We start from the raw sequence: 14,436 nt of genomic DNA on the forward strand, positions 1-14,436 counted from the left end.
CGTTGTGCTTTCTTAAAGCTGCTCTTGGCAAAGCTTCTAAAACTCTTCTCCAAGGCAAAACAGATTAGATAAAGTGAAGTTAAGGTTGTTTGTGCTCTGACTGCGTATGGTCCTCCAAGACATTGAGGTGGAGGAATTGAAAACAAAGGAGTTGAGAAGGACCCAGGGAGAGTCACGCTCAGGGTTAAGCACTCAGGAGGAGAAGAAGGAAAATTAACAGGGTTGCTTTTCTCATGCTGGGAAACAAGTGACCTTAACTCTGCCCCTTTAGAAAGGTTCACTACCTTGTGTGCTGGAGCACTGAACTTCTTCCTCTGAGCACATCAGTCTTTGTTCCTTTGTAAGGTAGCTCTGTGTGTGGGAAGGTAAGTGTGAGGACTTACACCACAAATAGCAATTGCTCTTTTTATAGAAAGAAACTAATTTCGTAATTAGAGTGCTTTGGAAAACGTGTTCGTTCTCTGTTGAATGCAAATTTAGTATCTGCTTGCTACATGAGATCATGAGACCCAGTTCTGTGAATTAAGGAGAGTTTTTCACATTATCTTGCTGTGCTAAAATTAACTGGACTCCTACTACAGACTAAGGAATGACCGCATCCAGTAAGCTCTTTGTCTAATCTGGATCTGGTGTAAGAGCAGCATGCCACCTTTGCTGCAGATCAGGCAGACAGAGCCTTTACTGCTAGGAAATCTTTGCAAAAGCACTGGAATTATGTATTATCCAATTGCCCTGAGAGTGCAGGATGGCTGTGGGTGCTGGGTACCCTGAGAGTTTCAGATTCAAAGCTTTTTTTTAAAGGGTTTTTGTGGCTGTTGTTTTGTTTTGTTGTAAGATGCAGACTCTTGAAGCCCTTTCCTCCATATTTTACTTGAAGTCATCTGATTAACTCAGCCCAATCCTGCAGAGAGATCATGGCTCAGATCTAGCTCAGTATGGCCATTGACCAGCTAATCCACCGAGGAATCACTGCTGTTTTGGAGAGCAGAGATGAAAATAGTGCTTTTAAAAGCTCTGTACTCAGGGACAAGCCCTCAGGGACAAGCAGGTGTATGGCCAGACAAGCTACCAGCTGGACAGGCTTGGTATGAGAGACTTGGTTCATGGGACAAGTGTATGGACAAGCTCCTCATTGAATGTATTATAATACTTGGGGGTGAGTGTGATGGCAGGGGCAGGAATCAACAGGTGTGGGTGTGCCTGTGAGCTACTCATCAAAGAAACCTGTTTTATTCTTTTAAGATGGAGCAAACATTAGGGGAGTGGATGCATGAGCATTCTGTAAGGAGAGTATGTGAGGTATGGGTATCACAGCTGGTGAGTGAGGTCAGCAGATCTGGTGTCCTGAGGAGATAGGAAAAAAGATTGGACAGAGTAGAGTGGGAGGAAGTGGCTGAAGGAATGACAGGGTTTGGGTAGTCAGGGAGAGGAGAAGAGAGTGGATATCTTCCTTCTTCCACTTGCAAGTAGTGGAACCTGTTGGTCCCTGCTCTTTTCCTTGCCCTTCACATGCACTGAGCTGTGGGGGTCTCAAGTTTTTGTCGGCCTTTTGATCATGCATTCAGTGCTTCTGGATTTGGGGCCTCTTAGAGTGTGTGAGGGCCTCTTTTCTTTGCTTCCTAGTCTGAGTGGAAAATGCAGTGCCTCATTCATTCCTCAGAGAAGGTCTGAACTGCTGGATCCTTTGGCGCCCTGTCATTGTGCACCCTTCTGCTCCCCACTGCATTTGTCCCCATCCCTTCTGGCATGTTCTGAACTTCTTGTTGGCCTCTGTGGGGATCTTGAGAGTACTCCAGATTTAAACATCTGAAAAATGGGAAGGCACAAGCCATCCCTTTGTACTGCAGGGAATCTGGCCAAGCTTTCCAGCTATGAGAAAAGCTGGATAGCTGGCTCCCTGGTGGCTGGGGGTTCTGCACCAAAGGGAGATGAGATGAGAAAAGTCATTGCAAAGGGGGCATGGGTTTGAAGCCAAGCCTGACTGGTGGGGCAGCTGCAAAACTAAGGACATGCACAGCCTTCCTTTGAGTTGCTGCCTGTGAGAAATGCATTCAGCTGCAGCACTGAAATCCTGTGTTGGATCTCATAAGGTAAAAGATGTGTTTGCCTTCAGTGGCATGCTTGAGGATGTGGAGAGGGACCTGTGTTTGTTCCTTGCCACTTCCCCTGCTTCCTTGTCTTTTGTCATGGCTCAGCCTCCAGGCCTTCCACAGTGACTTTTGCTGTGGTCCATCCACGTGGACTATTCACAACAAACACTGGAGGAAAGGTTGCAGGGGTTGGTGCTGTGCTCCTGGTGGGGTTAGGGATAAGGGGGCATGCCTGTGTTTGTCATCTCTGCTGTTGTTTTGTTCAGGATTTGGGTGTTTCCTGGAATTGCTAGTTTGCTGAGCTCTCTAAGAAGGCACCAGCACATTCCTGCAAACAAACAGTTTGCACCCTACCAGGGGTCACTCATGGTCCCTGACACAGAGGGATGACCAAGTTCTTGTGGGGGCTGAGTGAACAGAACCTGGTGCAGACAGCATGCAGCATTTCTTGCTGGGTCGAGTTTTGTGTCTCTGAAGCTTGTCTAGTTTCTTTCCCAATTTTATCAGTCTTTCTAATAAAAGCTATTGTCTCTCCTTCCAAACTTTGACTTGCTTTTATAGTCTTAGTCTGTTGCAGTTACAGTGCAGCCAATGGGATGTGGATGGAAAAGGTAGCATCTTTGTCTTATTTCTTTTCTTTTATTCCAGGACATCTGCACAGGGGCAGAATTAAGGTAGTTTGGGTGCTTGGTTTGAGAATTACAAATGTAATGCTGCATTTTCCAAATTTCTAACATTTGAACTTCTTTTTTAACCTTTAATTTTTTTTTTTTTGAGAATAAAATGCTCTTCTGTGAAAAACATGTGCTTGCAACCTTAACTTCACTTAACAGAGGTTTATATTGCATGATGGGAACATCTTACTATTTCAGTAATGTACTGGAGAGGGAAAGAAACTTTAGGGAAAACCACTGACGGTTTCCTGCCTTGACCTTGCCTCACACAAGTTCCCAAGGGCATGTTTGCTGATCAGATATTGAGGGGGAAAATGAGTACAAATCTACCACTTTTGGACATCAGAAGGGACTTCAGGACAGGGAATTTACTTGAATGAAGACAGCTGAGTGAGTCTGGTGGGGATTTTTGGGACATATTAGCACAGCTTGATCTGGCCACTCAATCTCAGACTTTCCTCCCAACAGGGCCTTGTGTTTTCTATATTCTTCAGTTTAGGATGCCCGGGTTTTTAGAAAGGGTGTGCAAGTAAGCAAGCTTTCAGCTGGGATATCAAAGCTCCAAGGAGTAGAGAAGACTGATCTCTGCCAAATGCATTAGTGAGGAGCATTAAAGAAAGCGCCAGGTGGTGGGTTGTAGAGAAATTGTATTATGTGCCACTGGCCTTTAGTCCTGGCCACAGTGAATTCGGGAACTGCTCAGCCACAGGTTATGTGTTGCTCCTGGCTGCTGTATGCTTGCCAATCCTGACAGTCAGACTGGGCACTGGCCCTCAGAATGTTTCAGCTATTGGTGAGCCACTGGAGAGTGGGAACAAAAATGAAAGGGCAAGTACTCTTCAGACTAGAGCCTCTCAGAAAATCGGTATACTTGGTTTCTGTGATTTGATGGAGTTGTACAATATTGGTTTTGCCTTGTTGTGCTCTATTTGCCTCCTGCAAGAGGCTCTCCTGGTGACTGGCTCTGTTTCTCTCTCATCACAGACTGCTCTATGGACCTGCAGTGCCTCCCAGCTCCTGTGGCCACCTCCATCCCTGTGAGCGAGGGTCTGGCCCCTTTGCCCTCTGACTCAGATGCAAAGGGTTTGCCCACCTCGCTTCCTGCTGCCAGCTTGCTCCCGTCTCCAGACTGTGTGCCCTTGCCAGGGCCTGAGAACACGGAGGACTTCACAGATGGGGACATCATTGGGGAAGAAATAGACTCCCTCCTGGATTCCCTTGCTGAAGGGTCACCATATCCTCTGGTAAGAGTGGGTACTGCTTTTTTCTTCCAAACAGGTCCTTGGAGATCCTTGGAGATGAGGGTGTGCATACTGCCTCTCATTCTCTCTCTGTAATTATTTTGTCCTATCTCTTTGTCTGGCAAATCTCGTTCATTCTTTCCTTTACTTTTGCTGCTGTCAGTATGTAGAGTCCTCCTCCAAGCCTGCTCTGCTGTGTGCAGCTCAGGGAGCTGCCTCTCAAAATATACCCAAGCTAGCCCTCCCCTGACATCTCCTTCTACCTGTCCTCTCACGTCTGTGAAGTTGAAGCAAGTCTGAGAGCAGAAATGAGTGTGGTGAAGCAGGAATGATGGATGTATTTTATACAGTGGGAATGCTCTAATCTCCTTGTACTTTGTGCAGGTTGCACTCAGCCTAAGTTTGTTGAACAGGTCTGGAAACTGCATAGAGAATCTGTGTTCATACTTATGTTGGATTTTAGTTGCCAGAGTTGATTATATGAGCCACCTTGGGTCTGGAGGCAGTATAGTGATTTTCATGTTGGAAAAGCCCCGAAGAGAGGTGCAGTGGATTGTGATCATTACCCTGACCTTTGCACTGTGTGTACTTGGCTGCCTTGTTTCTCAACCTGAGCTGCTTTAAGTGCCCAGCGCAAGGCACTGCCTTGCAGATTGATGAACTCAGGTATCCCAACACCTCCTCAGGGATCCTAGTCCACACTGTTTGCAGTACAGAAAAATTGGAAGGTCTGTGGGAAGTCTTCAGGTGGATTGAGCTGCCTGGTATTCTTTTGCTCCAGCTAGTACAACACACCCTTCACTGGGAGCCTGTTACTCTCTATTGTCATGGTTTGACCCCAGTCAGCAACTAAGTACCAGATATCTGCTCACTCAGTTTCTTCCTGCCCCTTCCCCAGTGAAGAGAATAATTGGAAAAAAAACTCCACAAACTTGTGGCTTAAAATAAGAACAGTTTAATAATTGAAACAAAATAAAATACAATATTAACAGCAACAATAATAGTAGGAAAAGAGAGAGAGGGAGAAATAAAACCCAAGAGAAACAGAACAATTGCTCACCAGTTGCTGACCAATGTCCAGCCTTCCTTGAGCAGCAGTCAGTGACCCTGACTAGTTTATCCCAGTTTATATTCTGGGCATGATGTGTTATGGAATATCCCCTTGGCTTGTTCAGATCAGGTGTCCTGGCTGTGCTCTCCCCCGTTTTCTTGTGTACCTGCTCACAGGCAGAGCATGGGAAATGGAAAGTCCTTGATTTAGAGTAAGCACGCCTTAGCAATAACCAAAACATCAGTGTGTTATCAACATTATTCTCATGCTAAATCCAAAACACAGCGCTGTACCAGTTACTAAGAAGAAAATTAACTCTGTGCTAGCCAAAACCAGGACATCTCTTTTCAGTCTTTGCTCCTCAATACTAATTCACTGTTTATCCTCCTTCCTGCTCCCCTGAAGTCTCTGGTCCAGGGCACCATTCCTACCAACCTGCCAACAGAGATGCCCCAGCTGATTCCTGTGTTCCCGGGGGGAACTCCGCTGCTGCCTCCAGTCGTGACAGCCAGCATCCCTGTCTCCACCCCTCTGCCACCTGCCTCCTTTGGCCTGGTGATGGATCCCACCAAGCAGCTCTCCTCCTCCTCCGTCCTGGATGCCTTCGAGGCCCCACCAGGAGGAAGTGGTGGCTCCACTTTAGATTCCCTGGATTCCCTGGATCTGCTTCCATACACAGATACACGGCTTGATGCCCTGGACTCCTTTGGGACAAGCAGGGGATCGCTGGATACCTTGGATTCCTTTCCCATTGGTAGGTGCAGGGTGATATGGTTTATGTTGCCTTAGCTGTGAATGCACGCCAAAATTATTCCCTTCAATGCTGAGGATATCTGTCCTGTAGTTTTCTCTGCTGGTGCAGCAGAACAGGAATATAAACATAGAGCAGGGAATTGTCTTGGACAGAGTAACTGATTGTGTTTAGCTCAAAAGTAATGAGAAAAGCTGTAGGTATGTAATCCCAGATAATCAGTACCTGCATGGAGTGAAATCTAAAGAGAAGGAAGGAACATAAAGGTGTATAATGATGAGTGATGAGATTTAAACTTGGCTTGGTGTCCAGAACACCTCCCTTGGCACAATTTGCTGGACTGTAGCATGATTCCTCCACCTTCCTCCTCAATGACTCTTTGACATTTTGCACAAAGTGGGCAGAATGATGATGACTGTTTTGGGTGATACAGGACCTTGTTGAGCTGGGCAGAATGGTAGGGGCCAAGATAGGTCTTTCCCATCTCTGGATTCAGGGCTATGAATGTCCTCTGGAATGGGGCTCTGAACTCTGATGTCACAAGGAGAAAAGCTGTGGAGGATGGTGGGCAAACACTAAGTCCCCTCCTGTTCAGGAGGGAAGTGGTCTTCTTCTTGGTTCATTTGTTCCCAGTATTGCAGTGTATTGGCAGCAAAAGTATTTTGAGAACAGCAGAGATTGGCCAGACAGCACTTGAACCCTCACATTGACCTCAGCTTTGGGCGATGGAATGCCAGTTCTCAGCAGCATAGAGTTGGGTTCAGTAAAATTTCTGGGACAAGAAGGCCTTTCCTGGCTTTTTTCTGAGTCTAGACAGATGCTTTGGGAAGAAAGTATTAAAACATTATGAAATAAATGAAGCAAATTAATTTAATAAGCTGTTGTTTGTTCTTTTGTGAGTAGAACTGCCTCTGAGAGTGAAATGATTGTTTTTGTTCTGTGGGGCTCTTTTCCCTTTCTTTTGCCCAGAAGAAACTAGCTCTCAGGAACTGCGACACCCACCTGGCAGCCAAAAACCAGCCCCAGTGGTGAGTGAGCTACTGCCCCGTGCTGAGGTCCCAGAGTGCTCTGGAGCCAAGGTAGTAGTAGTCACTTGGGTGATGTAGGTAATTTGGGCCCCTCTTCTTACCCTGCCCTGGTGAGTGTTGCCTCCCATGTTGTGGCAAGGCAGGTAAAGATTGTTTTTATCCATAACTCCATATTGCCAAAGTAAACATGGTGTGATCAAGGTTGTAAGTTCAGCAGGGGATCATGGAGGCCAGGATCCCACTGTATTTGGCAGCCACACAATGCTCAAGGATGGAGCAGAATAAGCCAACTTTGACTTCAGATTACTGAAGTTCTTTGCTGCTCTCTGCCGCTATCAGGAGGCTTCTCCAGATGTTCTGCCTCTGTCTTATGTCTCCAGTCTTGGAGAAAAAGGGGAGGATTAGTAAACTTGGAACAAAAGTTATTCTTGAGTTCCTGTCATCTGCTGGCCCTGTTTACATCAATGTGAATATCCCTGAAGATTGACTGATAAGCAGTTTGGGTTTTTCTTAGGTTGGGATAAGGTTGATTTAAAAGTTTTTCATTGCAGAGTAGATTGTGATAGAAGGAATGGGAAGGAGTGAGGAGGGCATTTTGTTCTGTGGCTCGTGATAGAAAACTGAGGTCTCTTCCCATAGGAAAGAGGCCTGTGTTTGAAGTGAACACACCACAATGTTCATTCTCTTCGAAAAAGTTGCATTCATCTCTTCTAGAAATGTCATTTCAGATGTGAAAATTTCGATGAGAGAGGAAATGAGAAAGGTTTTGAGATTGGAGTGGGGCAGGGGGTTGGAGAGGTTTCTTGCTCATGTGGTTGCAGAGCTGAACAGAGACGTGTGTGTGTTTTCACTCAGGTCAGCCTTGGTGGAGTGAGTCACCCACCTGTGCCCAAGGCCACCGAGCACATGCTGTCCCAGCCAGAACCAGTAATGCCCAACACAGCTCTGCTGGTGAAGAACCCTCTGGCATCTACTCACGTTTTCAAACAAGCCTGTCATATCTGCTACCCCAAAACAGGTGATGCATTTGCTCTGCCACCAGAGCACTGGCACAGACTAGGAATTGGCTCTCCCCAGGCTGATGGGGTTATTCTCTCTGGCAGGGCCCAAGGCTGGTGATTACACCTATCGGGAAGGCTTGGAGCACAAGTGCAAGCGGGACATCCTGCTGGGCAGGCTGAAGAGCTCAGAAGACAAGACCTGGAAGAGGATCCGCCCTCGCCCAACCAAAACCAACTTTGTAGGATCCTATTATCTGTGCAAAGGTGATCTGTGGTGTTTGGTCGCTGGGAAGGGGCTGTGCCAGGGGAGACTGGGAGGGAAATTCTATTTGATATTGCCTTCTGGCTCTAGGGTCTCCTGTTCCATCAGTAGCCTATGAACTGGATGTCTCAGTACAGTGAAGGGCAATGAACTGCTGTGTTGTAGAGTGCAGGCAGCTTCTTAGTAGTGGAGCAGAAGAGTTCCAAAGGCTCAGTGAGCTGCTCTGCACAACTGAGCGCTCAGAGCTGCTCTGCTGATACGGCCTTTACTGAGAACCTGCCTTCTGTACATGTGCTCACATTAGTCCCAGCTACCCCACGGCAGGGCTGGGGTTCTGCCTAGGGAAGAGTATTCTCTGCCTTCTCCTTTGCTCCAGTCCATCCCATAGTACATGCAGACAGTGTGACCAGACTGGTATCCCGAGGTAGTGTCATTACAAAGTACCTAATGAGGTGGGGAGATTGCAAGAGCCAAGCTAAAATGCCTCCTTACTTCTGGGCCTATGGGAGAGTTTAATCTGTATTGGCTTTAAAAGGGGTTAATTAAGTCATGATCTGTCCCTGGCCAGGCACTGAATTAAAGCTGGCCATTTGTTTTTAGATAGTTTCCCCCATAGCAGCATTACTGGAGATTGTCACCATTCAGTAGTTTGCATTCACTCCTGAATGTCTTGATATAGGTGAACTTGGGAGGAGATATCTTTTCCTTTTTCTTTTAGCTCTCTGTTTTCTTGCTTTCAGTTCCATGTGAGGCGTGGGCAGTGGGAGAAGACAAGAGAGAGTTTAGTTTCTGACTGGGCCGCCCTGCCTGTGTGGTGGTGTGTGCTGTTTGTTGCTTTGTAGATATGCTTAACAAGCAGGACTGTAAGTACGGGGATAACTGCACCTTCGCGTACCACCAGGAAGAAATCGACGTGTGGACAGAGGAGAGGAAGGGGACCCTCAACCGTGACCTCCTCTTTGACCCGCTAGGTGGGATCAAGCAGAGCAGCCTCACAATTGCCAAGCTCCTCAAGGAACATCAGGGCATCTTCACCTTCCTCTGTGAGGTACAGAACTGGTAGGAGGTGACAGGCATCCTTCAGAATCTCTTCAGAATGTATCTGAACCACTGATATGTTGACAGTTGCCATCACGAAAATAGGGTGGGATGACTCACACAGCTGGAGTGCTTGCAGTGGGTGTCTGTAAACTCTTCAGGGGGGACAGGTGAGGAAGGAGAGGCAGTGGGGGAGCCCTGTGTGTTAGGGAGTGTTTTGACTGTCTGGAGTTTAATGATAATGATGATGGGGTTGAGTGGTTATGGTAGAAATTGAGAGAAGGCCAATAGGGTGGGAGTGTGTTACAGACCACCCCACCAGGGTGAAGAGGCAGACAAAATATTCTATAGGCAGATGAGATAAGGCTTGTAGTTGTTGGCCCTTTTTCTTGTGGGGGACTTCAATTTACCAGATGTCTGCCCTAAGTACAACACAGCAGAGGAGACAGTCCAGGAGGTTCCTGGAGTGTGTGAAAGATAACTCCTGACACAGCTGGTGTGGGAGACAGCCAGGGAAAGCATCCACTGGATCTGGTGCTTGAGAACAGAGAAGGACTGGTGGGTGATGCGATAGTTGGAAGCCATTCTGAGCACAGCAATCATGCAATGGTAGAGTTTTCAGTTCTTGGACAAATAAGGAGAAGGGTCAACAGAACTGCCACCTTTCCACTTCACCTTCTGAATGGCAGACTTTAGCCTCTCTAGGAGCTTGGTTGACAGAGTATCACAGGCAGTCCTGAAGGAAAAAGGAGTCCAGGAGTGTTGGACATTCTGCAAGAAGGAAATCTTAGAGGTGCAGGAGCAGGCCACCTGTAACTCTGTGTGTCTGAGCCACTGCCCTGCTCCCAGAAAGACAGTGAGCATTGTATGCAGAGGTGCAGGAGAAAGTAATTTTTCTCCTTAGCCGTGCAGCTGAACTAGGTGCTCAAAGCCTCATGGGATCACCCATCTCTTCCTCCATCTTGCTTTGAATTGTAATTTAGCCCCAGTTACTTTAGAAATTGGAATTCCATAATGCAACAAATCCCCACTTGATGTCTGTGCAGAGCTACTGAGTTGGTCAGTTGAGAATTGCCTCATATCATCTTAATTGTCTGCAGCACAGAGGTCCTCATGTTGGCAGTGCATGTAAAGGATGTATTCTTTGCTGTGAAGTGGCTGTTCTTTTATTTCTCCCTTGTTCTGTTGGCTAACAGGGAAAGAATATGCAGCTCTGACCAAAATTTTTCCAACCACAATGGAAAATACTGTTGAGAATAAGCCAAAAAATGTTGTTCAGAAGCTTTTCCAGAGATTGACTTGCTTTATTTTAAAGCCCTACCCCAAAGTTTTCACCACATTTCTTTCTAACTTTGAACATTAGAATAGGCTGGCTCTGGTTCTTCCTTCTCTAAGCGAAGCCGCTCTGGTTCATTGCTCTCTAAGATTTTCCCAGTATGCTAATTCTTCTCTTCTCAGATTTGCTTTGACAGCAAACCCCGGATTATCAGCAAAGGGACCAAGGACACACCATCTGTCTGCTCCAACCTTTCTGCAAAACACATTTTCCATGACAACAAGTGAGTGAACAATTTTTTCTCCTGATGGGAGCCATCTCTTACAAGTCTAGCCAGTTTAACTCCAGGGCTCTTGTCTCTTTCTTCCTTTCCTCCCTGGGGGTTCTAATCATAGGACAGCTCAAATCATGATAAATAGCACTGTGGGCTTCACCCGGCATGTTTGCTCCTGGTGCTGAGGGATTTCAGGCATCAGCAAAGCCCTTTGGAGTCAAACTGTTAAGTTTTCCATTGACTTAATTTGCCTTTCAGTTTGGCCTTTACAAAAGGGTCAAAATAAAGATCCTGTAGCTGAGGATCCTGCCTCTGACTGTCTGGTAATGAATATTTAGGAAAACAAGTATAACAAACATTTCAAGTACACAGCCTTACAATTCCTTCTGGTTCCTGGCAATCTGAGACGTGGGGAGATGCTGAACCAGAGGAGTTGATATCTTTGCTGTGTATTTTGAAACGTGTCTGATCTCTGAATTTAGGCAGAGCATCACCCATGTGCTGAGGGTGAAAATAACACCCAGGCTTGATAAAGTGGGAGGGTAGGGGTTTGCTTTTCCCAGAGGGAATCTGCCTCTCGTGGAGTCGATTTGCTTGTGTCCTTTGCCTGCCCAGTCAAACATTTGGATGTCATATGTAAGGAGGAGATGGGGAAGGTTTGATCCTTTGGTGCTTTCTCTGCAGGTGTCTGGTCCACATTGTGCGTTCCACCTCCCTGAAATATTCCAAGATCCGTCAGTTCCAGGAGCACTTCCAGTTTGACGTGTGCCGACATGAGGTGCGCTACGGCTGCCTGCGTGAGGACAGCTGCCACTTTGCTCACAGTTTCATTGAGCTCAAGGTCTGGCTGCTGCAGCAATATTCAGGTGAGTGTGACTTGGCTGAGTTTCTTCCAGTGTATACCCAGGGCCAGTTGAGAGGGGAAGAAGGTGATTTGGGAGTACTGAGAAGGTGTCACTCACTCGTGCATATTACTTACTCTGCCTCCTCAGGCACACAGAAAAGAGGACCAAGGTGTTCTGGGAGGTGATTTGGCCCTTGTCCATTTACAGGAACAGGACTATTGTAATTTGCAGACCAGAAAGCCTTTCCCTTGGGACCAGCTGAATAAATTAAAATGATAATTAGGTAGAACTGAATCCTAAGAAGTGTTTGGTGCTTAAATCTCGTGCAAATAGCAGTTGGACCCCTGAGTGAACATATCTTGCAGTGAGAATGACAGCATGTACAGGTGACAAAGTAGTTGGTTATATAACGAAGGCTGTGGGTCTCCAGTTTCTCAAAACAAATTCACCAACAGCAGGAAATGGCAAGATACCTGGTGTTTCCCAAAAAGCCTTTGATGACGTGCCTCAGGAGAGGGTTTTACGGAGATTATACTCAGGGAAATGGTACAGTGACACTGCCACATCTGGCACTTTCAGTCCTGTCTCTGTCTCTCGTGTCTCTCTCTGTCTGATAAATTGGAGGTTTTCTCTGGCTGCTGTCCTCTGCACAGCTGTTGGCTGTGTAGATATCAGTTCACCCACAGTGCTACCTACATGTTTTTTCACCACAGGATCTCATTTAGTGCAACACCCAGCCTGGTAATGGGAGTACTTCAGAGAGGAAACACATTATGGACGTTTCTCACCATTCTTTAATGTCATAATCAATGTTCAGTGCGGTCCTTGGCCTTGGCTTCAGCTCATGAGGGACAGTGACACACTGTGGCAAATCCCATCTTTAATCTTGCCGTTTGCCCTCATTTACTTGTTGCCTCAGGAGATTAGAAAATTACAGCTCTGGAGTTTCTAAGATAGCACATTGCCTGTGAGTTATGGGCCACTGCTGTTGCCCTACATGCTTGTGGTACTGCTCATTGTACTCTGGGTACTCTAATATTCAAGGATTTTTTTTTTCCTTCATCCCATGGTTGGTTTATTTTTGTTGTTTTGGTCTGTTTTTGTTATTTGAAAAGTTTCTTTGCTCCCATCTTCATTCCCTCTGTGTTCCTTCTCTTCATCCTGCAGAAGAAACAAACTGATTTTTTTCTTCTTGCCTTCTTTACTTGAAGAAATTATTTCAAAGGGAAAGCTGAGGAGATGAAACGGGTCATGAGTTAAGCTGCAGAGTTGATCATTAAGCCTTATGCTTACTTCCACCTTTTCCAGCAATAGGAGGGACATTATCTTGTGGGGTTTTTTTCTGCAGGGCTGTATATACAAACCTTCTTTCATTGTGAGTTTTCCTCTCCCAAGTGTAACCTTCATTATGGAAACCAAGATTAAAGGTAGTTCTTGCCATTCTCTGGGAATGCTTAGCTTTGGAGCAGGAAGTTTCATTTGGACACTATTTGCTCAGCAAGAATAGGAAGCAGGCAGCTTACATTTGAAGCACTTCACAGCTATCTGTGCATTTACAGAGCTTTTGGCTTTGTTCATGGGGATAAAGGATTGTATTAGTGGAGTAAAGGTTACCAGGATCTGAAAATTGGACAGGCAGGACTGTTTCCTTGTTCACTGTGACTTTTCACAGACAACTCTTGATGTCTTCTTCCACCACTGGTAATAACAGACTCTTTGTCTTCACTAATGATGTTGCAAAAGATGCTGAACTATTATAAGTAATCAACACATGGGCCTTTTGGTTCCCAGCTCATTTCTTTGTGACGATTCATGCTTTGAAAAGCTGGTAGATTGGAAGCCATCCTTTCACATTTGGGAGGGTTTTTCTTTCCCAGCTACCACATTTCTAGACTGTATTGTTGAGATAGTTCAGAATTCTGGAACTGAAAGAAGGCAGTGACAAGAACTAAGTTTGAAATTCAGTCTTCTGACAAGACCTGTATATGCTTCTCCCTTTGGACACATCATTGGACATGGAAGAGAGAGTTGCAATTTTTCTAACTCTACACCATTTCTTCTGAGATTAATGGTTAAGACATAGAATATTCACCAACAGCTCTGATCTGTGAGCAGTACTAGTTATGCAGTAGCTGCCATTTTAAATACCTGAGCAAATGTTCTTGAAGAATGATGGAGTTTTCTGAGTGCTTTTCATCCTGTTCAAGCCCTATGCAAATGGCAGTAGTGTTGCCTGATGGGGACATGAACGACCAAAATCACAGACAGGAAAACTGAGGTGAGGAATGCTGTGACTTACCCAGCCTAAGCTGAGATGAAAATTTTGTTTGGTGGCCCTTAAGTTCTGGAACGTGCTGTCTCCCAGATCCATGATTGTGTTTATGTAATACTCATGGGGAACACCTCACTTCAGTAATAGAAGCTGTAGGCATCAGCAAAGCAATCAAATTTGCAATGTCTGTGTCCTGGAGATGTTGCATCAAGGCCATCCTCAGCATCCCCCTTGTTGCAATCAGCTGCCTGTGCAAGATATTTGCTTCAGTTTGTTTTGGCAGCTGTCTTAAGTCTTCAGAGCACTTAATAACATGAATGCCCATCTAACTGGCTGGTGCTAGCAGAGGCTGTTCCCTCACCACTTGAGCTGGTCAGGAGCTAATTCCTTAGATAAGGTCTGACCAATCCTTTTTCTTGGTGTCTGATGTTATATTTCTGATATATGAGACCTTGCAGATCTTTCCTCACTGGTTATTTACTAGCAGCTGTTCCTTGGTTTTGTACTGCTGGTCTTTCTTTGCTGCCTTGGTTGTGCTTGGTGTCTTTGTGTTGAATTTCAACTTTCCTCTTTGCCTGTATTGATGGGGAGCCCTCTCAACTTGAAGGTGTAACAGGCTAATTAATCCCACCA

The 14,436-nt window shown here is 45.9% G+C and overlaps 1 protein-coding gene across 9 annotated transcripts in view; it reads left to right on the forward strand.

Annotated features, from left to right (window-relative positions):
- Positions 1 to 14,436, forward strand: part of ZC3H7B (zinc finger CCCH-type containing 7B) — a 46,284-nt gene that overhangs the window by 15,795 nt on the left and 16,053 nt on the right. For 3 of the 9 annotated variants that reach the window (XM_056512299.1, XM_056512293.1, XM_056512308.1), the window contains exons 9-16: positions 3,749 to 4,008; positions 5,462 to 5,810; positions 6,777 to 6,886; positions 7,691 to 7,853; positions 7,939 to 8,100; positions 8,941 to 9,146; positions 10,595 to 10,695; positions 11,371 to 11,552. In XM_056512299.1, coding sequence (XP_056368274.1) covers positions 3,749 to 4,008; positions 5,462 to 5,810; positions 6,777 to 6,886; positions 7,691 to 7,853; positions 7,939 to 8,100; positions 8,941 to 9,146; positions 10,595 to 10,695; positions 11,371 to 11,552 — 1,533 coding nt within the window. The remainder of the gene's footprint in view (positions 1 to 3,748; positions 4,009 to 5,461; positions 5,811 to 6,776; positions 6,887 to 7,690; positions 7,854 to 7,938; positions 8,101 to 8,940; positions 9,147 to 10,594; positions 10,696 to 11,370; positions 11,553 to 14,436) is intronic. The other 6 variants (XM_056512322.1, XM_056512343.1, XM_056512330.1 and 3 more) reach the window with 3 other exon arrangements.

This window comes from Oenanthe melanoleuca, chromosome 1A (genome assembly GCF_029582105.1).
Source record: "Oenanthe melanoleuca isolate GR-GAL-2019-014 chromosome 1A, OMel1.0, whole genome shotgun sequence".
Taxonomy (NCBI): Eukaryota; Metazoa; Chordata; class Aves; order Passeriformes; family Muscicapidae; genus Oenanthe; species Oenanthe melanoleuca.